Source organism: Anarrhichthys ocellatus, unplaced genomic scaffold (assembly GCF_004355925.1).
Source record: "Anarrhichthys ocellatus isolate YVR2014 unplaced genomic scaffold, GSC_Weel_1.0 scaffold117, whole genome shotgun sequence".
Lineage (NCBI taxonomy): Eukaryota > Metazoa > Chordata > Actinopteri > Perciformes > Anarhichadidae > Anarrhichthys > Anarrhichthys ocellatus.
In genome coordinates, this window is record NW_022280147.1 from 10,884 (window position 1) to 34,120 (window position 23,237).

The following is a 23,237-nucleotide window of genomic DNA, read 5'->3' on the forward strand; positions in this document are numbered from 1 at the left end:
TAAAGGAGTATAATTTCCTCACAAGCATAAGGAAGTTCTTTATTTGCTATGATCTGATGTACAAATTCACTTAAAAAAAACCATATAGAATTATTCATTTTAGAATTGAATACAAAAGCCTACAGTCATGTTAACATGCTGATGTTTAGCAGGTGAGGCTGATGGGAATGTCATGAGTTTAGCAGGTATTTAGTCATAAAACAAAGTAGTGGACAAATTTAAATTTCACTATAAATCTAATGGTAAAGTCAGGCAATCACTTCATCCTCTGAGGACCATAAATGTACTCGTCATAGCAATCCATCCAATGGTGGAGATATCTCAGTCTGGACCAAAGTGGTGACACTGTCCAAGAGACTGACATTGCCATCTCTAGCGCCACACCGCTAGCATGACCAGGTAAACAGATGCAGGTAAAGAAAAGCAGCACATGTCTTTTGGTCATTTGGCGACTGAGCTTGAAAACGATTTCAGTGCCTTTAATAATACACAACAATAAGAACTGTCTAAGCATGGACATTGACGAATAATAAATATCACAATTAATAGATCACCCATCTTGCATGTATTTAATAGCAACACCTTCAGACAACACACACGGCAGCAGGTCACAGATTAAACACAATGTCCCTGCACTTAAGAGTATAATGCATGTTGTTGAGCAGGGAGTCCATCCTTTGTTGTAATTATTTTCATTCCATCAAGGAGCAAGTGGACAGAGATAACAACAATGTCCTGCAAAGACATAGAACAAGCCATGAGTGTCCATCAGAGTGGCACTTTCAGGCCATTATGTGCGACTCTGTCAACAGTGGGGTTCCTTGTGTCCACAGGTCTCTTCATACAGCTGAAGTCTGCTCTCTGTTGGCCGTTCCCGCTTCATTCCCGCTCTCATCTCCACAGTCACTGATGGAGGGGAACCCGACCCTCTGCTCTATCCATCTGGCGACGCTGAGCAGCTTATTGTCCTGGAGGGCGGGGCCTATTAGCTGTAACCCAATGGGAAGGCCCCGGCTTGATAAAGCAGTTGGCACAGAAACGGCAGGCAAACCTGGGGCAAAGTAAAAAACAGAGTTGAAGGAGAGTGTATGGTAATGATTAGGATCTCAAGCTTAGTTAGGAGAGTGATACCAGGCGAAAAAAGTTAAACTGAATGTAAACACGCTCCTTTAAAGTACACTTCTGTCTGAGCTGAAATGGGTTGACCAGGTTATGATTACCTTTGCCATCAGAGAATAACAAAGCAAAGAAGAGAAGTAACATACTCATTTCCTCTTATTTTCACGATAGCATTTGTGATCCAATGAGCTTCTTCTAAAGGATGCAAATTAAGAAGCATTGACTAAACTGAAGTAGTTGTGGTTGAAAGGTTTTTGGTGTGTGGGTGTATTTAAATGTGCGTGTGTGTGTGTATTCATGCATGCAGAATATATAAGTTCTTGAATCCTCCCACACTTCCTATGCCATGCATTAACAGTTCTGCCTAAAGGCCACCTCTCCCTTTTCTTCTCTCTGTACCTGCCATGTTGACAGGCTGGGTGAAGACATCATCCTGCGCGCTGCGCGTCCTGTTGTCTTCCTGTGTGAAGTCAGAGTAACGGGCCGCGTCAGCCAGGGTGGTGGGCGTCAGCAGCACGTTGACGCCTGAGCTGAACACGCGTTTGAAATCGTCTGTGATCAGCCGGCGCACTCTCTGAGCCTTCACAAAGTAGTGCTCGTAGTTCCTGCCGAAAAATGAGGGCGGGGATGCAGCAAAAAATGTTTTATTCTCTCATACATTTAATAAAAGACAATTTGGCAAGTGACCAAAAGTGCTCATAAAAAAGGTGAAAATGATACAGTGGCACACTGTCAGCTCCACACTGGTGTGTAGTTAGTGAAATAAATCAGACGGGTGCAAGCAGCTTCGATCTGTCGTCTTACTGTTTGAGCAGGAAGTAGTTCCCAGACAGTATCCTCCCTCGCACTACGTCGTTGAAGCCCTCGTGGCGGCTCGAGGCGTACATGGCCTCCGTCGAGCTGTCCACCTCGCTACGATGGCCTGACAGAAGAGAGACGGGAATCAACGGCGTTTGCCCTTTTCAGATTTTCTACTGTAAAAATAACATCCCCGTGTGATCTATGTGGCACCCTACATGTGAAATGCTCCACGCTACACCCTTGTTCTGCACTGGTTTCGTACCGTATTCTAGGCCGTCAAAGCGGGCCATGTTAGATGCCACCTCCGCGTGGCACAGGACGTGGTAGCACACGATGGAGTGCTGGGTGTGGGGGAGGGATACCTGCTTCACCCGCACCCCAGCCCTCTCAAACATGTCAGCAACACGACTCCATTGCGCTAAAGTCTCCTCAGACAGCCCCGGGGCGTGGTACTCCTGACATACATTAAGACACAGGAAACAAGAGGACATGAATGTATTTGTGTTCACAGAGATGAATATACATCTTTTTATCAGAACCATCTGTATGTACATAAACCCTTCAAAGAATTTGTCTTGGTGATATATGGTGATAAAAATCAATAACAAAAAGCATCACAACACCAACAGTTCCTTCTCCAGTCAAATTGATTGTTTTTGACTTCCTCAAATCATTTTATGTATATACAATACAAGTCTGTTTGGCATCATACGTTTTGTTCTCCGACAGCTTGAGGGTTTCCTATTTACAACAAAACTTAAGTTACTAACAGCTTACATGCAAGTAAAAAAAGAGATTTGTATATTACAAAACCAAAGAGAAGTGCTGAAATAATACAGAAAAGATGGAGCTACAAGGAGCTATACTCACCTTTGGGATGCCTACACAGATGTTCTTGACATCAAAGTGTTCGGGTAGCTCTGTCAGCGATGAGGGAGTAGGAGTTGTTGTTGAGTCTCTCATATCTTGGCCTTGGAGGATACCTGTGTGACAGGTTAGTACCATCGTTTGATTGCAGTATGACCAATGTGGAAATGCAACACTGATTTACACGTCACATATTCTTTCAATTACACGGATAGTTCTTTTAAACATTTTAAATTGTGCATCATTTACACGGCAGGTTGAGAATTGTGCCGCCCGTGTGCTTGCTACATACATTATCTGTACCCACTCGTAGAACCACGGCTCTATAGCACTACTAGTGGTCAGAACTCTGCAGGGTCCCTTTAATATCAGTATTCCATGTGAACCCGGATGGCATGGCTACTGGGTATGGAAATATTTCGTTGAATTAGCCCCACCACACTTCACTTCTTATGTATCTGACCTAAAGAATAAAAGGACATTTACTGTGCATTACTTGGCACCAACATGTGGACTATATTGTTCTTTATTTAACCAGATAAGTCCCACTGAATTCAAAGCTCTCTTTGGAAAGAAAGAGCTGGATATGTAGAATGATCATAATCAAGAGCAAGAAACGTTTTGTTTTTTTCTTCTTTTATGTGGGCCAGGATGACGCTCAACATTCGTTTCCTACCTAACACGATGGCTGCATCGCTGACACTGCGGGTCATAATGCCGGGGACATCCATGGAGTTGACCAGGGGGATGAGACCATGTCTGGACAGCAGACCATAAGTGGGCTTCAGGGCCACAACACCACACAGTGCTCCAGGGTTACGGGTCGAACCACCGGTGTCTGAACCCAAAGCCCTGCCAAGTAATTATCAGAACAGCACATTTTGATTTTATGAACGCCATTTTGAATAAAATATTTCCTTTTTTCGTTTCTTTGTAACAGTTTTGTGGCACCAGCGAATGTGTTCCCCTCACAGGTAGCTGGTGAGCGAGGCCACAGCGGCAGCACTTCCTCCTGAACTTCCTCCGGTGACGACCCAGTCGGAGTCGGGCGCTGCCCCTGTCCTCTCTCTGTAGGGAGCAGCATAGCTCCAGGGGTTTCTCACCGGGCCGAAAGACCCGTCAGTACTGCCCGCACTGTGAGACAAATACATAAATAAGACGATGACAACCAGTATTCAAAAAAAAAAAAGTGTCTTTCTGTACACATCCAAAACAGTTTCAACAAGCAATTTATCAAATAAACTGGGATTTGTGACTAGCTGTTACTGTTATTATTCTGACAATGATAACGATAGCCTTACCCCATAGCAAACTCATCCATGTTGGCCTTCCCCATGAGGACAGCCCCTTGGTCAAAAAGCTTCTGGACCACTGTAGCATTGTAGGGCGGGGTGTAGTCTGTAGCACAAGTAACGGTAGGTTATCATTGGAATATTTAAGACACAGCAACTTTCACTGAGGTTCAAGCAGACCGTTAAGCATCTTGGAAGCACATGTGGTCTTGATATTTTCTGTGCAGAAGTTGTCCTTGACTGCAAAGGGGATTCCATCCAGAGGACCTTTGGGGGCACCTGAAGACAAAAACGAGATCAGTAACACCTATGACTCTGTAACACAGAATGTGTGGACATACAGGCTCACGCGTCCACACCTCGCAGCAGTCTGGCTTCTGCTTCTCGAGCCTGCTTCAGGGCCAGCTCCTCCGTCACAGTGATGTAAGCATTAAGATGCTGTGTTTTTTTGATGCGGTTCAGACACTTCCTACAAAGCTCCGTTGGGGAGATTCTTCCCTCCCTGAGCGCCGCAGACACCTGGAGAACAATGATGTGATACCAGTGGGGTCTCTCGGTTATTCAGTTACTCAATAGACCCTTTTCACAGCAGACATTTTGACTTGTTATAGTAGGAAAAGCACAGATGCAAGTGATAACATGAGCAGTGTCTCTGCTCTATTCAAATGTCCCCGTAAACAGTGACAGTGAGTCAGCATGGACAACACCAGGAGCCTGAATGCAGCACACCCTAAAATGTCTTATATCTGGAGTTAAGTATAATTTTGAAATATTCTACTTGAGTTTATATTTTTCACGCTACTTTATACTTCTCATTCACTTGATATCAGAAGTCAATATTATTACTTTTTACTTCACTACATTTATTTGACCGTTTGAATCGCAAATAAGTCATCAATCATATTCCAATAATATAGGAATCAGAAATATATAGGTTCATTCTGCAAACACTGACACCAGTAGGCTACATTCATCTGCTAGTACTTTGTACTTAAGGTTAAATAAACCTAGTGCTACTTATGAGTAAAACATATCTCTTTACTTCTTAACTACTCAATAACTAGGAGCGACATTTAAGTTGCGTCATTATTTTGTTTCTGAAAGACAGGATATAGTTTTTTAACGGGACAACGTAAGTGCACAAGCATGTTTCGATATAAGCTTTATAAAGCAACATAGTTAGGCAGTGACGTTAACGTTAGCTGTCTTGGTTAGCTAATGTTATATATTATACGACATACATACTGTATTATACAATTTCTCTCACTATGCAGACGGCACAATAACCAGATAGAACGTTTTTAGACGGTTGCCAGGCAATATATTTTAGCTATCTATGTTTTAGTTAGGGAGCAAAAGTAGTGACTGTGATATTATTTCACCTATGTTAGTTATGAATTGACAGCACAAACACGTCGGGAGCGCGGAGTGAATGCACGAAACAAACACGGAGAACTGAGCTCAAAGAACACGCAAACAGTCGTACTAACCTCCCTTATCGTCAGGCTGAGCATATTTAAAGAAATTCTGTGACAACCTCTCAAATTAACAACAACCTCTGCATGGTGTGCGGCACTAGCGCGCCGCCATGTTTGTTTCGATAAACAACGTCTAACACCGCCTTTTGTGATTGGACGGCCGATGAGAAACCCGCGCTGTGATTGGTGAAAAGGCTGAGGGGCTGCTAAAAGACACCAGTCGCGTAAATGGAACATTAAGGGAGAGGACGTTGAATTGAAATGACCATTAACTTTGGACTTACAGCATTGATCGAAATAGCAAGTTAGACATGTTTACGTAAGAACAAAATGTTTAAAGTCAGAATGTAGTCGTGGCTTATAGAGAACGTCAATGTACTGTTATCTAGCATAGTGGCCGTGCAGTTTAACGTATTTCTGTCTGTAACAGGGACTGCTAATTTACAGTCCCACCATTTTTCCTGACAGTATTTAAGCTTTGAAGAGTTGAAAGATGAGTTATTTGAGAAACTTCGTGTCCAGCAGGTGCTTGTTTCACCACAGTGAATTACCAAGCGTGAACACATCGGCTTGCTGGCATGGGAGTCGGACCAGACTGTTCAGCACTACCAAAATCAGCATGACTATAATGCCTGCCTGGGTCATCGATAAATATGGAAGCAATGATGTATTGCGGTTCACTAGAAATGCCAGTTTCCCTGTCATCAACTACCCCAATGAGGTCATTGTCAGAGTGCATTCAGCAGGACTGAACCCGCTTGACGTCAGCATGAGAGGTGAGTGACAATGTGCATGACTGTGTGACTGTGTGCATGCTTATAGTGGCACCAGAGAGCGAATACAATGGCAATGAATTCAACAAATAGAACCACATCTGACACGTGACTGCATATCCAAGTTTAAGAATAAATATAGTTTTTTTCCTTTTTGTGAGGAAAATATATCCTCGGCAGTGAAGCTGCAGAGGCCCAGACTGATGTTTGCTGTGGTTATACTGTATGTGGCTTAAAATGAATCATGCAGCCCGTCAGTCTTCCACCACACAGTCGGCTCCAGTTATACCACTGTGTGTGGTGGGATGGTGTGGGGGTGGGTAGAGGGGCAAACAAGCAGTGAGAGTTTTTGAGGTCGCTCAAGTGGAAATTTAAGTTTCACAAGCAGGATTGCACTTTGAGCATTGCATATCAGAATGTTAGCACTTATTGTATTCGTATTGGTTTGTTTCTGCGCTGTACTTTTGCTCTGGTTTATGCTCTCAGATGCTTGTTTAAAAAAGGAGATGCACTTATGACTTCTGGTGACTAGTAGTTCCGTTGAATACACTTATTGTAAGTCGCTTTGAATAAAAGCTAAATGACTAATGTAATTGTTCTTTTTCGTCCCTGCTTAACATGCACGCCTGTCATCACACAGGGACGACTATGAACACAACAACGTGAAGTTTATCTTATCTGAGCTCTGTCTTCTTTGCCAAGGCAACTTTTTAAAAGCAACCTCCGTACACAACATATGCCAATGACTTCTATAGTTTTGCAGAAGAATGGATGATATTGGATTCAAAATAGGCTCTTGATCCTCAGGTAACTCTGCAGACCCCTGTTTTGTTGAAGTGATACAACGACTTCCAGGTAGTGCCTGTTCTCTCAAGTTTCATCTGAAACATTGTCCAAGCAGGTGTTTACTGCCAGACCCACGTCCTGCCTCCTCAACCCCTTGACCAGACAGACTTTTCCCAAGATTTCGGACTCATTCTGGGACCCATAATGATGGATACAATTACTGTGTTGCTTAGTGCCAGTTTAGAGACTGCCATTAACTTGTATCTTACAGTATGAACCGGTCTGTTGGCATTCTTCCTAAAAGTACTGGTTGGAGTGCTGGAACAGCAATATATTTTAAAACCATTTGAAAAAAAAAAAACCATGTTTCTCTTGTGGTGTCGTCACAGCAAATTACCTCAAAATGATCTGCAGTCTGAGGCTCTCTCCCCGTCAGGTGGCTACGGCGCCGCGACCATGTCTATGAAGAGAGACCCTCTGAACATCAAGCAGTCGGGCAGCGAGTTCCCGCTCATCCTGGGGAGAGATGCGTCTGGGGTCATTATGGAGTGTGGCCTGGATGTGAAGCACTTCATAGAGAGGGATGAGGTAAACGACGCAAAGTAGTAGGTGTAACCGCTTCGTTAGGCAGAACAACTTTTCCCTGCACACAGTGAGTCATGTGTGCCTAATGTGTGAAGTATGGTTTGATGGCGCTGTGAACGAGCAGGTATGGAAGCCCATTTCCGCCACTGTGAGGAAAAAATAAGATCCTGTAAGTCATTATTATGAGATCCAATCTCAAAATAATGACTTAGAGTTTGGCTGAAGGTCGCCAGTTAACAGGGTCCCCTCTTAAACCGTAACCCTGCTCCGCTACGCCCCGCCCTCAGTCACTAAGTCTCTCATAATTATGAGATGCATATCTCATAATTATGAGATGCATATCTCATAATAATGAGATACGCATCTCATAATAATGAGATGCGCATCTCATAATAATGAGATAGTATCTCATAATGCTTCTGTTTAACACCTAGTTTTCACCTTGGATTTGGTTTGGATGGTACTTTAGTCTTAATCACCTGGATGTTTGTGTGACTTTGTGGCTTTAAACAGATTTAGCACTTCATGAAGTCATATTCTGCTTTTATGTCACCACCACGCACACCAGCACTAAAAATAGTGACTCACTGTGCGACGTTACACATGTGGACACACGGCTGTTTGCGTCTGTGGTTGATGAGTGTCGCGTTGCCGTGTGTCTCCATCAGGTGTGGGCGGCCATCCCACCGTGGAAGCAGGGCAGCTTGGCTGAATTCGTGGTGCTGAGTGCCAACGAGGTATTGTTGGTTAATGATGTTGTTGAGGTTTGCCTCTTTCTCTGTGGAGGTTTATTATTTCATCAGCATCACTTCTGTGTTGAGTTTCCTTATTTGTTGATTATCTTTATTTTTAACATCAGCATACAAAAAATAAGTTTTTACATACACCCAATTTTGTGTCACATTTTACGTATGTACCTGTGATGATGGAACATAAAGTTTGAAACATTTGTTCGAAAAGTACTTTGATGAAGTAATTAATACTGGAATAGTATTTATTACATTTTTGAAAGGGCAACTAGTAATCTTTTACCTATTGCATTTCAAAAGTAAATGTCTCAACGCTGATTACAGATGTGTGTTGTGCTCAGGTATCCCACAAACCAAAGTCACTGAGCCACGTAGAGGCAGCAGCCATTCCCTATGTGGCAACCACTGCCTGGTCGGCACTGGTGAACACCGGTGGGCTCAGTAAGGACAACTGTGCCAAGAAGCGGTGAGGGGATGTATAAACACTGACACACACACACAATTACACAATCTCCACTTGCTGTTAATCCCCGTCCACCCCAAAGAAGCTCCCTGTCTTTGATCTAACCAATTATTCTGCTGGGCGCTCCCTCTAAGCTTAGCCCCCGTTAGCCTGCCTCCTGTAATGAGCCTGTGGGCGATGTGCTGCAGCTTTCTGGCAGCGGAACTTGAGGCGCTAAAGCCCGCAGGCGCATTTGAGACGAAACCCTAATGAGGGGAGCGTCTGTGCAGCAATGGTGGAGAAAAAAAGTCATCACATTTATATCATGCATGTCTGCTTTTTTTTTTTTTTTTCCTCTTCCCCGCAGGATTTTGATCCTTGGAGGGTCCGGGGGAGTGGGAACATTTGCTATACAGGTAGGGGATGAAGAGGAGGATGATGCCAAGCTAATTATTAACTGCATCGAGCTCAGAAGATCCTGCTTTAGATACAAACATGTAATCATACACGGGTCATGAAATATACAGAGGTGTAATGAAAAGTCTGTTTGGCCCGTTGGGTTTCTGACTGTGCCACACACTTTGCCTGGTGACCCGAATACTGTCGCTCCCATTACACAGACACTGCGTAACACTTGATCTCATTATTTATACATTCTGAGTGCTTCTCAAACAATTGGCTCTGCTCGCCACAAATAACCCCAAATGTATACATCTTTTGGTACGGGGGCGACGGGCGACTGTGGCTCACTGGGTTAAGAGGGTTGTCTGGTAACCGCAGGGTCAACGGTTCGATCCTCGACTCATGTGTCGAAGTGCCTATCATTGGCAGCCCACTGCTCCCTATATACAGGGATGGGTCAAATGCAGAGGTCAAATTTCGTGTATGTGTATATGACAATAAAAATGGTTTCTACATCAAATGATGCAACAACAAAACAGCTGATGTGTCCAGATGCTGAAGGCTTGGGGAGCCCACGTGACCGTTACCTGCTCCCAGAATGCAGAGCGGTTTGTGAGGGGCCTGGGGGCGGACCACGTGGTGGACTACACCGCCGGGCCTGTCGAGGAGCCGCTCAGGGCACTGGAGAAGTGAGATGATCCCACACACATGCAGTCGCTTTTGGTTCATGTTGGTGTTTAATTGGACTCGGTGTGTCAATGTATCGGTGTGTGTGTATGTAACAAAAAGCAGTTGTTACATACACAGTTGTTGCTCTAGCTGCGTCAGCTCATTAGTGTGGGAGCTCTTCAATTTTCTAACAAACTTAATCACACTCGGACTCAATCACCAATTATTACCTCACCTACAAATCCTCCCTTTCATGTACTGTGTCTTTAATGCCCAGTGACTTCACACGTATGTGTCTTTGCTTGTGTCTCTTGTTTTCACAAACCCTTCCCCTCTCCATCTCAAGATTCGACCTGATCCTGGATAACGTTGGGGGGGGACACGGAGCTCTGGGCGCTGAATCTGCTTAAGCCTTGGTGTGGCGCCAAGTTTGTCACCCTTGTCACACCGTTCCTCCAGAACACCGACAGGATGGGCATTGCTGACGGCATGATGAAGACTGCCGCCACGGTGGCCACCAAAGCCCTCAAGGTAATCATGACGGAATAACACAGACCCCCCCCCCCCTACACCTTGCATTGCAATGCGTCTCGTATCCAGATATGATTTGACCTGATTACGTTCACACCTGGTATTATGTGTCTCAGTTTCCACATATAGGTTCGATCGCTCTGTCCAGCTCAAACAAGCGAAACTCGCATCCTCCTCCACCCATTCGCTCAGCCACTGCTTCATAAATGGCTTGGTTGCGATACGAATCGTTTCACTTGTATATTTTCGGCGGACCAAACTGAAATGCGACACCTGGTGTATCGAATATCAATTTTGACAAGCATGACTACCTCGCTGGTTTGAAGCGATTGCGTTTTTACTGAAGAGTGCACTACGCAAGGATGCATGAATGCTACACGTTGCTGCTAGTAGGTGTTGCAGGAATAGGAGTATTTACATTTAAGTCAGCAGAGATATCCTGGTTTGATTTCTTCCAGCAAAAGAAATTCTTGGACAAACTTTTAAAAAATGGAATTTTGGGTAGAAAGTTTGCACGCTTCTATCACCAGTCTCGGTCTAAAAAATGACCCTGTCTAAACATCGCAACATCATCGGATGATTCGGTTCGGCTTGGCTGTGTTTACGTACACTACATGGCCAAATGTATGTGGAGTTCCAAACAAAGTATGTGATGAGAGCAAATAACACCCATATATAATTGCTGAACATCTAATTTCACAACCATTAGCATTAATCTGCTGCTGTAACAGCCTCCGTTCCTCCAGGAAGGCTTTCCACAAGATGTTTTTATTTAGGTCGCAGTCGGCATTCCAGTTCATCCCAGAGGTGTTGGATGAGGTCAGCGCTCCGTGCAGTCAAGTTTTTCCCAACTGCAAGACTATTTCTTGCTGGGGTTGGTTTGTGCATGTGGTTTGTAGTGTAACCAGGTGGTAACCTCCGGTTCTGCCGAGTTAAACCGATGCGGAAGTGTTTTAAAACTTACATTCAGAGTGTGACTCCTCCGGTTGCAAAATTAAATTTGATTGTTTGGAAGTCTACGAGAAAAGACAGCATGATGTACATTTAGTAAGTTATGGTCCATTTAGAGTCAAATGGAGACGTATACGGCGTCTCTACGTCACTCCTCAGTCCAAATATGGTAACTTCTGTTCATTGGTTGCAAAAAAACAACATGGCGACAGCCATAATCCAAGATGGCGATGGCGAAATCGCCAAATTTGAGGCTTCAGAACGGCAGAACACAAACCAATGGGTAACACACGATGACTACGTCCACTTCTTACATACAGTCTTTGGATGAGACAGGAAGGGGCCTTCTCCAAACTATTGCCACTAAGTTGGAAGTTGCCTAAAATATGTTTCTTTGTTTGTAGCATTAAGATTTCCTTTAACTGGCACTAAGGGGCCTTGACCAAACCATAAAAACAGCCCCAAACCAACTCCTTTTACATATGTGGGTTACAATATTCACAAAACTAGAAAATGCAAAGAGCACTCTGTTATACAGCTGAAAATGTAGCATGTTAATGAACATGGATGTTATCTACAAGTGGGTAGATAACATCCAACACAGCCAGTCGTGATTAGCGAGTCACACAGTCCAGAAGTGTGGCTCGCATCGAGAAGAACCGTGTGAAAATGCCTCAGCCATTTCCCTTCAAGAAGGAGCCGCTCATCAATACCGCAGGCTTTAATATATCTTTACAGTCACCATGGCTACAGTGTGATGACCTATAACTTCATTAATGCATGTGCAGAACCCCCCCCCCCCAAAAACACACACACACACTCCCGGAGCTCAGTACATCTGGGGTAAACGGCATCCTGCGCAATGCGGTGAGCATCATGCAGAGCAAAGCTTGCATGCAGTGCACTTGTGTGTGTGTCACATCCGTGCATTACCGTCACCGCCTCTTTCCACTTAAGTCCTAACCACACAATCCACAGTTTAAACTGACTCAAGCATGTGTCGCCATTCTTCAGAGAGTCAAAACACCTCTACTTCCTTCTTGGTTCAAATTTTGGTTTCACCTAAAAGCCAAATTCGGGTCCCTTTTTTTTTTTTTTTTGTTTTATTCATCGAGGTCATTCAGGGGTATGTTTTACATGGTTAACCTGGAGAATAAGTATAATAATAATAATAATAATAAGGTATTATTAAGTAATAAGTTATTATAGATGTACAAGTATCCAGAAGTTCTAAAGGAAAGTTCTGTGGATGGGACACGCATGTACTGTTTGGAGTAACAAGTGCACACAAGAGATTAGAGCATGATGCAACTTATTTCCATTCCATTAGGTAACAAGGAAACTGTGCCCTGGCATGTTTTTACCTGAAACAGGATGTTTCAGGTAGAAACATCCAAGTGTAAAACATACAAGTGTTAAACAGTTTCAAAAGGCTTCCCTCATAATATTTGGCTGGTCTATATTCTGTACTCCCAGATATGAATTCTAGCCACAGTGACACGGGTAATGGAAACAGGATCACGGTTTGTTTTTCAAGAGAAAAAAAGACGGCAGAAGGACAAAGCTAACGTCTAGCGGGTGAACATAGTATGGAGTACTTTCTCTAAGCTAACATAACTGAATATAAATGCAGAATCATTGGGCAGCCGGACAAGATTTTAGTATCGGAAGCGTTCTGGTTTCGTAGTCCGAGTAGTATTGACCAATCATGTTTGAGCGGGCTTCGGGTGCATGCAGGTAAACTGTCCGCATGGAGAGCAAAATAGGTGGAATGCGTAAACCGAAATGCAATCTCAGAACCCATCGGCTATCGTCTGAGAATATTGGACTTCACTAATATTAGCTAACATTTGCCCCATAACGACTTTATGAGGTGATAATACGTGTTGTGTTTTGCCACTATACCAAAGCACAACCTCACAGAGCCGATGTACGTTTTTAAATTACTCATGAACTTGAAAGTTAAGTAGCTAGATGGAGGATTGTAGCAGGCCGGGACAGCCCTAGAGAAACTTGCACTTTCACTTTTTTTTTTTTTTTGCCAAAATAAGAGCCATGACTATCTTAAACACAATGGGAGTTGGGTGTGTGTTGCTTTCCACACAATACCATTGCATACCCTTTTCCCCCTTCCGCTGCGTGTGTAACCAGTTAGTGTTACGACTTAACGCCGCCTGAGAAATGCCACGTGGACCGCACTCTCCCTCTTGAACTTAAACTCCCTCAATAGACTACTGAAGGGGCTAAGCTGATCAAAAAAAATATAATATATAAGTAAGACTAGGAGTGAATTTACAGCTGCATTGTCTCATTAGCACCCACACTATATCTGTGAGCGAGTATTCAGGCTGACGCAGCAGAGGTGAATTTTTCCAGTTGCTGATGCATTGTTTCCGTGCTGATGACTCGCTGACACGCTGCTGGTTGGAGAGATGATAATATGGAAGAGCTAATATGGAAACACCGCAGAATAAAAACAAGTAAAAAAAGAATGGGAGAGGGATGTACCTTGTGGGTTTATAGACAGGAGGTAGTGTGCACCTCCAGGACTCACACCTCCTGGTTCGCTCACATGCACACAGTACACCGTGTTCTCTGTTTGTAAAAGGAAAGATGGTTCCGGGACAGAGGATGCCACATGTGTACAGATTGTAAAGCCCTCTGAGGGTGATTTGTGATTTTGGGCTACACAAAATACATTGAATTGAAAAACCAGAGCGCCGACAGCTGGCTTGGTTGTCACAGTGTCCTCGGTTCTGAATAAGCCCCGAAGGAAACACTAAGTAACTCCTTCATATCAAAAGTTCATACACACATGGGGGCAAACGCAACATGTTTGCGTTTGCCCCCACTATAAAAGCAGAATGTCATTTCTGCTTTTGTCATGAGCTTCAGGAAATCCTACCCAGATGTTAAAGGCTCAAAGCAGAGGTCTTCAACAGGGGGTCTGTGACCCCTAGGGGGTCTGCATAGGTACTGCAGGGGGGTCGTGAACTGTTTGGTTGACTAAACTATTTTTAATTATTTTTATTTAAATGTCTTTAAATACACATTAACATGAATCCAATATATTGTAGCGAATGGATAAATGGAGGCAGAAGATGTTATCTTTCAGTCAGAAATGCACACATTCAGTGACACACAGGAGCTCTCTCAAGGTGGGCACTGGTTCACTGACAGCGCGAGACTAGCCTGGACCTGTCCCTCCAAGCCTCCTGCACACCAAGAGGAGGACCCGCCCCTATTGCTGCTGTGCCAATCACGAGGCCGCATGTTACATGCTGGCTCTGTCAGGTTCCCAGTGATTGACCAAGAGCCTATTCAGTCCCCAGCTGACTAAGATCCCAGACATAAGGACGCACGCTGCAATATTATTTGAAAAGAAGATACTGTTTTAATTTAATATAAAACACAATTTTATACAATATGTATAGTAGGGGGTCCCTGCTCCATCTCTCTATCAGTTTGGGGGTCCTTGGCCTGAAAAACGTTTCACCCCTGACCCAGACCCCTGGCTTAAAGGAAAGTGGGCTGCATCTCCACCCAGTCTCCTGGCACACATACTCTAAAGATGGAGGCCTGCATTGAGTTGTGTCATTTCTTATATAGGAAAAGCCAGATTAGTGGACATTAATGAAGACGACAGTTCTAACCTGTCACTGAGAATTATCTGACAAAGTACACTAGCTAGGGCTACAGGTCGATAGTTCTCACTATTATTAATGGATCCTTTACAACAGGATCTAACAGGTCACGTAGGAAGAGCGTAAAATAAGTGGTGAAAAGACGAAGTTTCGGATAAGCACATTTTAAATGTCTCACAGTAACATGATCCGTTCAACACGACTTGTTTTCTCACAGCTTCAGACCTGTAACGGCCAACGGTGAAGTGTCTGCTGTGAACACAAATACACAAGTGTTACCTCAGCGCCATGTCTTTTCTCTCCTTCTGTTTTCTTGTAGCACCTAGTCAAAGGAGTTCACTACCGCTGGGGGTTCTTTGCACCTAGTGGTCCTGCCTTGGATGAAGTAAGAGAGATGGTGGATGCAGGACAGGTACAGTACCAGATGTATTCTCTAAACTGTTCAGGGACTGACTATGAACTGAAACCAGTTTATTTATCATCGCGTGCCCATCAGGGGTTAAATTGGGCTCTTTTGGCTTGAAGCATCAGTTTCAGACACCGTCTCATGCCTTTAGTTCGACTTTATTAAATAGCTGTGGCCATCATACAGCAGCAGGATCGATGCTTGCTACTCCACATTAAGAGACAGGCTGCTGTGCAATTTACCCACGTGGCACAGCAGAGTTAACTCCATTGGTTATTTAAATCTTCTGTTGTGGCATTGTGATCTCACAGTAGCCCCCATTCACCATATACACGGATTCCACATTTTTCCAGTGAAAACATGCGGAACAAAGCGTCAAAAGATATGTATATTGATTAGCATTATTAAAGCATGTAATTCACCCACATTACCAATAAATAAGTAAAGTAAAGATGAAAATGTTCTCCCGTGTGGTACACCCGACCCCAAACCTCATCGTTAATGCCATGTTAACCTGCGGAGCACGTTACGTTCTCATAAAAAAACAAATGACATGTTCTGCAATGACATGCCCATCTGTGATTATAGTACATTAGATTTCATAAATGCATTTGGCACTTCAACAAATGATTGGTGATACTGTGGTGTGATAGATTACATTGTGATACAGCATGCAGTTAAACTGGGGATTATCACTCTCTATGCAGATATCTATCTTGTTACGATTCTCACTTGAGCATGCTCCTGCACAAACATGCCTTTAGTTCATTGTTATCATTGAAGGCATCATGTGAAAACAGTTTCCTCACTCATATTGAAATACACAATAGCTGAGAAACAGGGCTCGTTTGACCTCTGCCTCCCTCTATGTGCTCTCTAGATTCGGGCTGTGGTGGAGGAGACTTTCAGCTTTCCCCAGGTTCCTTGGGCCTTCGAGAAGATGGAGAAAGGTCACGCTCGCGGAAAGACCGTGGTGCAGATCAGCAAAGGAGGAGATGACTTGTAGCACTGACTGTTGGAGACTCTGTACATCTTTATGTACAGTACACTTGTGGAAGTGAATGAAACTCATTTGAATGCTAGGTTTTTGCTTATTGTATCCACAGTTGCAAACTAGGTACAAGAACAAAGTTATTGATTGTTATTGGTGTGGGTTTTGCAGCTAGAAATGTGTGTAAGATGCTGTTGTATGCTTTCGAACGTTTGGCATTTTTTTACTGGCTTATAAAATAATATGATTAAAGTTAAGTGCTGTCAATGTTTTTTAAAGAGCAGTTAGTAAAGTTTGACCATGTAAAATGTGAGTATTCCCACAGACACAGTTGCCAGTTTATTAGGTACACCTAGCTTAAACTGATTCATTCTAATAAAGTACTCCTTCAATAAATCCCACACTCATGAAGGTTATAGTTTTTGTTGAAACTGTTTTAGAGACGTGTTGATTCAACTATATGGTCATTCTAGTGTTAAAGTATATCTGTATACAACTCAGTGGCAGCTGGTGACTCAAAACACTTATGAAGATGGTATGAAAACCAACCCACTGAGTCGTGTTACTGTCTGCCACTGGAGTCTGTGGGAGATGACACAAGAACAGGAGGTTCAGTGAGGCTGGAAGAGGAGACACTACACACCAAATGCATTAAGAATATGATCGAGCAAGTGGAATTGAATCGATCTACTTCAAAAAAAGATATTTTGTGTGGCATATACTATACCTTGACCTTTTTATGGCCTACTATATTTTGACATTTTTATGATATACTATAGGCCTACTATGATATTTGTATGACTGTTTTATGACAATGCAATTCATTTGAATTGCTTTTTTATGACTTATTTTATTTTTTACATTTTTTATAGCATACGGAACCATTTTTTATGGCTTAAGGCATTTTGTAACATTTTATGGAATTCTATACTACTTTTTATTATGAACATTTTACGATGTTCTATAATACTAAGAGATTGTTATGACATTTTATGGCAAACTATACTTTGACTTTTTTCATGGCATACCAACTTACAGAAACAATAACCAACGTCTCAATACAACATTTTGCTTTACTTGTATTTTCTCTCTGAGTTTGAAGGTGAAGCGCAATGCTGGGGCTGCTCAAAGGGGGCGCTGTCGAGCCAATGTCACGCCGCAGCTCGACACCCATAGACGGCTATTTTCACCACGACTGCTCGCGTGCCAAATTTGTCGGTGCTCGGGCCCTCATAATAATAAACAGAAGAACAATAGTTCCTCCTCTCAGAATATTAATGAATCAACTTTTCCTTGATTGATAGGCTTTAATGTTTGATTGATTTATAGATTCAATGACAATAATAAATAAACATGTTTTTAAAGGTTTTGGTGGGTCTGTGCTTTGAGTTCACATTTGAATGTGTCTGATACATTTGGGAGTAAAATCTGGTTTACAAAGTTCCTGGTTTGCGTTACCATAGAAACGAGGGACTCTGCACTCGTAGAACGTGTGAAAACTATAAACGTTAAAACAAAGACAGCAAGAAGGACCAAGTTCACTTGACTCAGTCTGAAAGAGACAACAGAGACGGATGAACTCAAAGAGCATCCGTGAGGAGCTGGATTCACTGCGAGTTCATGTGGAGGTGTGAAGCCCAGCAGGACTCGGTGTGAGCGCTCACTGTCGACCTCCTGCTCTGTGGAGGTGAACAGGACGGAGGAGGTGAAGTGAACAGGACGGAGGAGGAGGTGAATAGGACGGAGGTGGAGGGATCCAGCGGTGGGATGGAGAGAGCAGCCTGTCATGTGAGCCGCTCTGTGGCCTTAGAGGTCGACATCCAGAGGTTCCGCCGGGAGAACGAGGAGCATGACGAGATTCTCGAGCAGCGCCACCAGGTACGGAGATGAACTGATACTAACAGTTAACTCCCAACGTTACTTCTCACGGTGTAACGGCCAGCAGTTAAGTTAACTCACTGTTAGTTACTCAAATCATAACGTTACTTCACACTGAGCGCGTGTGCCTCACTTAAACATGTCCCCTTCCTAAAACTGCTCTGAAATACCATATTATTTTACACTTTTACTTCAGTCCTGATCGTAACCAACGTTGTTTGAAGAGAAGTCTCTATTCTTTATTTGTGAATAAGAGCAGCTTATGTCACTGACTGAGAAGAGGAAGTCCCGCCCCTAGTGGTTACAAGGGATGTGTGTGTCCTTGAGGGTCTGAGTGTCTCTATTTTAGCTACGCTGTTTATTATACATATATTATGTGTGTTTTTATGTAGACATTGAAGAGTCTCAGACAGCGCAAAGATGAGTTGCACGTGCTGAAGAAGAAAATGCAGAAAGTACACACACGCTGTGATAACTTTTTGAAGGTACAGTGGAGGAACATTTCACACATGACTGCTGTACGTACTGCTGTACGTAATGGATTTCAATTTCATGTCTGGAACTGGACAGCAAACAGCAAAATTAAGTCCCTCTAGCTCCTCCCCTGCAGGTAGAAGAGGTTGAACAACTTGTTGAGGAAGCAGAGAAGGAGAGGAGAGAGGGCCTTCAGCTGGACGCAGAGCTAGAGAAGCTGAAGCTGGTGCGTGTCGAGGTGATGGAGAAGAAACAGGAGCAAGAGCGCCAGATACAACAACACACCGTAATCAAGGCCGTCATGGAGCAGGCATGCAGGATGAGTAGGGTACTTTTACACGCAGAGAAACTAAATCTAAATTTGTTTATCGTACATTAATAGTCTATTATCAAAAGGTCCACTCACTTAAACAGAGGTTTCCATTGTTTTAAGATTGTACCACGATGCAACAAACCCCATTTTAAAATGTGACGGTGGATCTCAGATCGATGCAGCTAATTTGGTAACGTTTCTCATTTAGTTAGAAGTGGTGCAATAAGTGTTAAGTCATGGTGGTAATCCTCCCGCAATCTTGATTTCATCTGATCTCTCAGTAATGGCCTCAACAGTAGGCATGAACACTAAACATTACATAGATAGCATTGCTATGTGAAATAACACCTCCGGGCCCGTCTCCTTACAGGTAAATGTCTTCTTTTAGAGAAGTGAAATCATTTCTATGGTGTGTGCAGAGGTGGTCATGGATTTGTTTTGAGTATGAAGTTGGATCTTTGAGCTGCAACTTTAACTTGTGTGTGTGTGTTTTACAGTTTAAAAACAGACAGGAGCTCGCGGATCATATACATAATCTTCTCCACATTCAAGATGATTTACAGGAGAGGGAGAAAAAAGCGTACGAGCAGGTCGACCAGCTGAGAGAATCACTGCTGACACTGGAGGACAATGTTCGTCTGCAGCGGCTGCAGAAGAACCTACTGCTGTCCCGGCTCCAAACCAAGTTAGATGAGACGCACGCTGAAGCGAAACACTGGGTATCAGACATGACACTGAGCGTACACCAAATCAAATGTTGCCTACATATGCAGGTACCATCTTGTGTGAAATGCACTTGTCCCTCACAGGAAAGCAAGTGGAACAACATTCAGGAAACAGCTGCAAAGAAAACAATCACGCTGGGACAGATTAAGATGGCGACCCTTAGCCTCTATGAAATGACAGGTGACAGGGTAGAAGGAGACGGAGCTGTGGATAAGAATGACACAGTGAAACAGCTTGATAAGGTGTGTACCCTGACAGAGCAGAGATGGTTATGAACAGCAGAGAGACAGAAAACAAACTGACGGTTTTCTTCGGTTTCCTCTTCAGGTCATGATGTTCATGCAGGACCACGAGGACATACTTAAACAATATGAAACCGCCCAACAGAAGCATGATGGACAGGAAAAAGACAAGCCAAAGTCCCAAAAAGAAGAAGCAAAAAGGGCACATGAATAATCTAGTAGTTGTTCTGATGTAAAACTTGAAGACAATGAACTTAAATAAACTTAAGACACTGAAGCAATCAACAACTTTCATTCATTTAGCTCTTCTTTGTTATTAACATGGCTTGATTATAAGTCATGAAATAGTTCTGATAGTGGTACCTATACATTTGAGGGCGACATAAATACTGTAATATCAGATAGCTTGTGGTTCAATACCCAGCTCCTCTTGTTCACATGACAAATGAATGACAAGAAGGAATCTAAATATTCAATGTTGATCACAAAAAATTAGAAAGTGCTGCAGTCCTTTATAATCTGTTGTTCACAAAAATAGTAAATACCAGTTTAAAACATGAAGTACATTTAAGACACATACGAAATATGGAGTATAATGATATTTGCTCAACAGGCTCCTCCTCTCTTAATAATCTATTCCATTCAATTCCAGGTCGGCCTGAGACAGGTGATGGTGGCAGCAGTGGGGGGCCGTGCATTTTATACCTGGGCCTTCTGTGCTGTCCTACTACAGTTGAACAGCTGTGCAGATACATGAATCCGTGCATGACGGGACGCTGCTTCATTAACGGACAATGCATAGTCAAATCAACGTAATTAACACAATGACAACCAGTCATAAGAACCAGTCACATATATTCTATGACAACAAAGCATGACACATCAATCCAGCAAACCTGCAGCGGATCCACACATTCCACCACACAAGAGCACGAGCCATCAAATATTATTCATAAAAACGTTACTGCAGATGTGAAAAAACAAACGCAGTGTGTCACTTACCAAATTCTTTGTTGACTAAGAGTTTAATCCCAGTACATCGTTTCAGTTCCAGTAAGAAGTCCTTCTCGATTCATGGACGCCAGTGACAGTCGAGCCTCCCCAGTTGTATTTCGCCGGTCTACGGCCGCCGGTTCACAGCGGGGCCGGGATCCCACCTCCGCCGGCCGGCCCAACCTCCGACCGGCGATCGCACCAGCCGACGTTGTTTAGTGGTAGTGTATTTATGAAAAATTATAAAATTATAATATAGCTATGACTTTGTGATTCTGTTTAGGCCAGCAGAGAAGGCTTAGCTGGCCCTGACGGCCCACCACTGGGTGGCAGTAATGGTAGAGGTTGGAGAGGATGAGAAAGAGGGACGAGTTGGAATGAGTAGTGAATACAAAAAAAAGTCAACTTAAACATAGGCATGCCCCATTTTTAGGCCTACATGGTCATTTCATAGCTATTGAGCAGCTATAAATGCTCGAATGCCTTGCTCATTAAAAAACAATTGAATAGGTCCCCTGATACACTGAAGGCCTCTGTCCTGGATTTCAAACCAGAGACAGCCTGAAGGCGATGTGTGAAATGACCGGTGTAAATCAGTGAGCTAGACTGAGATGTAGTTTCTCACTATGAACACTGGAGTGCAGTATTGAGACTACTCCTGACGGTCACACCTCACTTCAGTCAACTCCTCCAGTCAAAAACATTCACATCAGCAACTACCAACACTTCCGGTGGTACCCTTCAAATCAAAACTATCAAATTAGATGACTTCACGTGTTTTTAACATGCCTAACGGTTTTCTAAGAATAATGATTTGTGTTTAAATAATATATATGTGAGGGGAACAATAATGTAATTAATATAAAATAATAAACCAAATGGGTGGCGTCACGGTTTACAAATGAAGTCACGTGACATGACACCTGAGCTTTCTCCGGCAGTTGAGCCGTAAAGCGGTCATCATGGCGATGGAAGCCTGGTACATGGACAGCTCCGAGGAGGACCAGAGGAAGCCGCACAGACTGACCCCAAATCAGCCCCTTAGTCTGGGCCACCTGAAGACGCTCGGGGTGTTTCACTGGAAGGTAAGCTAACGCCACAGCCACGTTAGCTGCTGCCTGCGCGTTTCCACGGAACGGTTAGCTGTCGGATAAAGTTAAAAATCATTTTATTTAGCTTACTAAAGTCAACCTTTGTGTTTTATATCGACTTTACTCATTTACAGGAGGTCCGCAATCACGTTTTCGGGTTAGATAGCTGTGACCCCCTCAACAACTGTAAAATGACAACAAACATGCCACCATGTTTGTTGTAGTTCTTAAACTATTTGGTTGTGTTTTTTGTTGTCCCGTTGTTGCAGCTGAATGCTGACGTCTATGAAACGGACCCAGAGCTGGAGCAGCTCCGCAGAGACCACGGTTACTCCTTTATGGACATCATCTCCATTCACAAGGACACACTGCCCAACTATGAGGAGAAGGTAAGCAAAGCTCTGCACGTTCTCACTCAATACCTTTTAATGATGATTATGTATTTATTCTGAGAAACTGGCACATTGTTAGATGAGATGCTTGTTGATAGTGAACTAGAGTGAAGTAAACTGTCCTCACTGCATCAGAGGATTGTATGACCTGTGGGGAAGTTAGTTAGGCTGTACAGTGCTTCATGACATGTCTACGTCCATCATTGTCAGTCAGTGGAGACAGGGACACATTAGGACAGCTAGCACTTTGAACTGGCTGTTGACTTTTATAATTCCACTATTCTGGCCTGCTGTGTCTTTTTTGTGTCCGTTTTCTCAGCTGAAGATGTTCTTTGAGGAGCACCTGCATTTGGATGATGAGGTCCGTTACATCCTGGACGGCCAGGCCTACTTTGACATCAGGGACAAGGAGGAGCGCTGGATCAGGATCGCCATGACAAAGGGCGACCTGATCACCCTGCCGGCTGGCATCTACCACCGCTTCACCCTGGATGAGACTGTACGCAGCACACACACGGAGTTGTCATTGATATGAGGCCCGCTTTCCTTTAAGAACATGGGTGGACAGTAGTTAACATGCTGTACGGTTATCTCGGTGTGTGTGTGTGTGTGTGTGTGTGTGTGTGTGTGTGTGTGTGTGTG

General features: G+C 43.5%; 4 protein-coding genes across 4 annotated transcripts in view; 3 read left to right on the forward strand and 1 right to left on the reverse strand.

Moving 5' to 3' along the window:
• Positions 1-13: 13 nt before the first annotated feature.
• Positions 14-5,670, reverse strand: qrsl1 (glutaminyl-tRNA amidotransferase subunit QRSL1). The gene is made up of 11 exons (XM_031876821.1): positions 5,570-5,670; positions 4,439-4,598; positions 4,260-4,358; positions 4,089-4,185; positions 3,760-3,921; positions 3,464-3,639; positions 2,791-2,903; positions 2,183-2,375; positions 1,924-2,041; positions 1,519-1,724; positions 14-1,051 (listed from the first exon to the last, which is right to left on the reverse strand). Exons 1-11 carry the CDS (start codon positions 5,591-5,593, stop codon positions 840-842), a joined length of 1,560 nt encoding a protein of 519 aa, XP_031732681.1. The 5' UTR covers positions 5,594-5,670; the 3' UTR covers positions 14-839.
• A 116-nt stretch (positions 5,671-5,786) lies between these two features.
• Positions 5,787-17,775, forward strand: rtn4ip1 (reticulon 4 interacting protein 1). The gene is given in 10 exon segments (XM_031876860.1): positions 5,787-6,333; positions 7,553-7,704; positions 8,370-8,438; positions 8,792-8,916; positions 9,260-9,308; positions 9,847-9,983; positions 10,310-10,334; positions 10,336-10,494; positions 15,409-15,501; positions 16,376-17,775. Coding segments are annotated over 10 exon segments (1,218 nt in total). The 5' UTR covers positions 5,787-6,050; the 3' UTR covers positions 16,502-17,775.
• A 451-nt stretch (positions 17,776-18,226) lies between these two features.
• LOC116399601 (coiled-coil domain-containing protein 42 homolog) lies at positions 18,227-20,451 on the forward strand. Its single transcript, XM_031876862.1, has 6 exons — positions 18,227-18,364; positions 18,757-18,849; positions 18,975-19,166; positions 19,649-19,870; positions 19,961-20,119; positions 20,205-20,451. Exons 1-6 carry the CDS (start codon positions 18,254-18,256, stop codon positions 20,331-20,333), a joined length of 906 nt encoding a protein of 301 aa, XP_031732722.1. The 5' UTR covers positions 18,227-18,253; the 3' UTR covers positions 20,334-20,451.
• Positions 20,452-22,034: 1,583 nt separating this feature from the next.
• Positions 22,035-23,237, forward strand: part of adi1 (acireductone dioxygenase 1) — a 4,879-nt gene continuing 3,676 nt past the window's right edge. Inside the window, exons 1-3 of the mRNA XM_031876834.1 lie at positions 22,035-22,197; positions 22,473-22,592; positions 22,915-23,094. Of these exons, the coding sequence (XP_031732694.1) occupies positions 22,075-22,197; positions 22,473-22,592; positions 22,915-23,094 (423 nt within the window). The 5' untranslated portion in view covers positions 22,035-22,074. The remainder of the gene's footprint in view (positions 22,198-22,472; positions 22,593-22,914; positions 23,095-23,237) is intronic.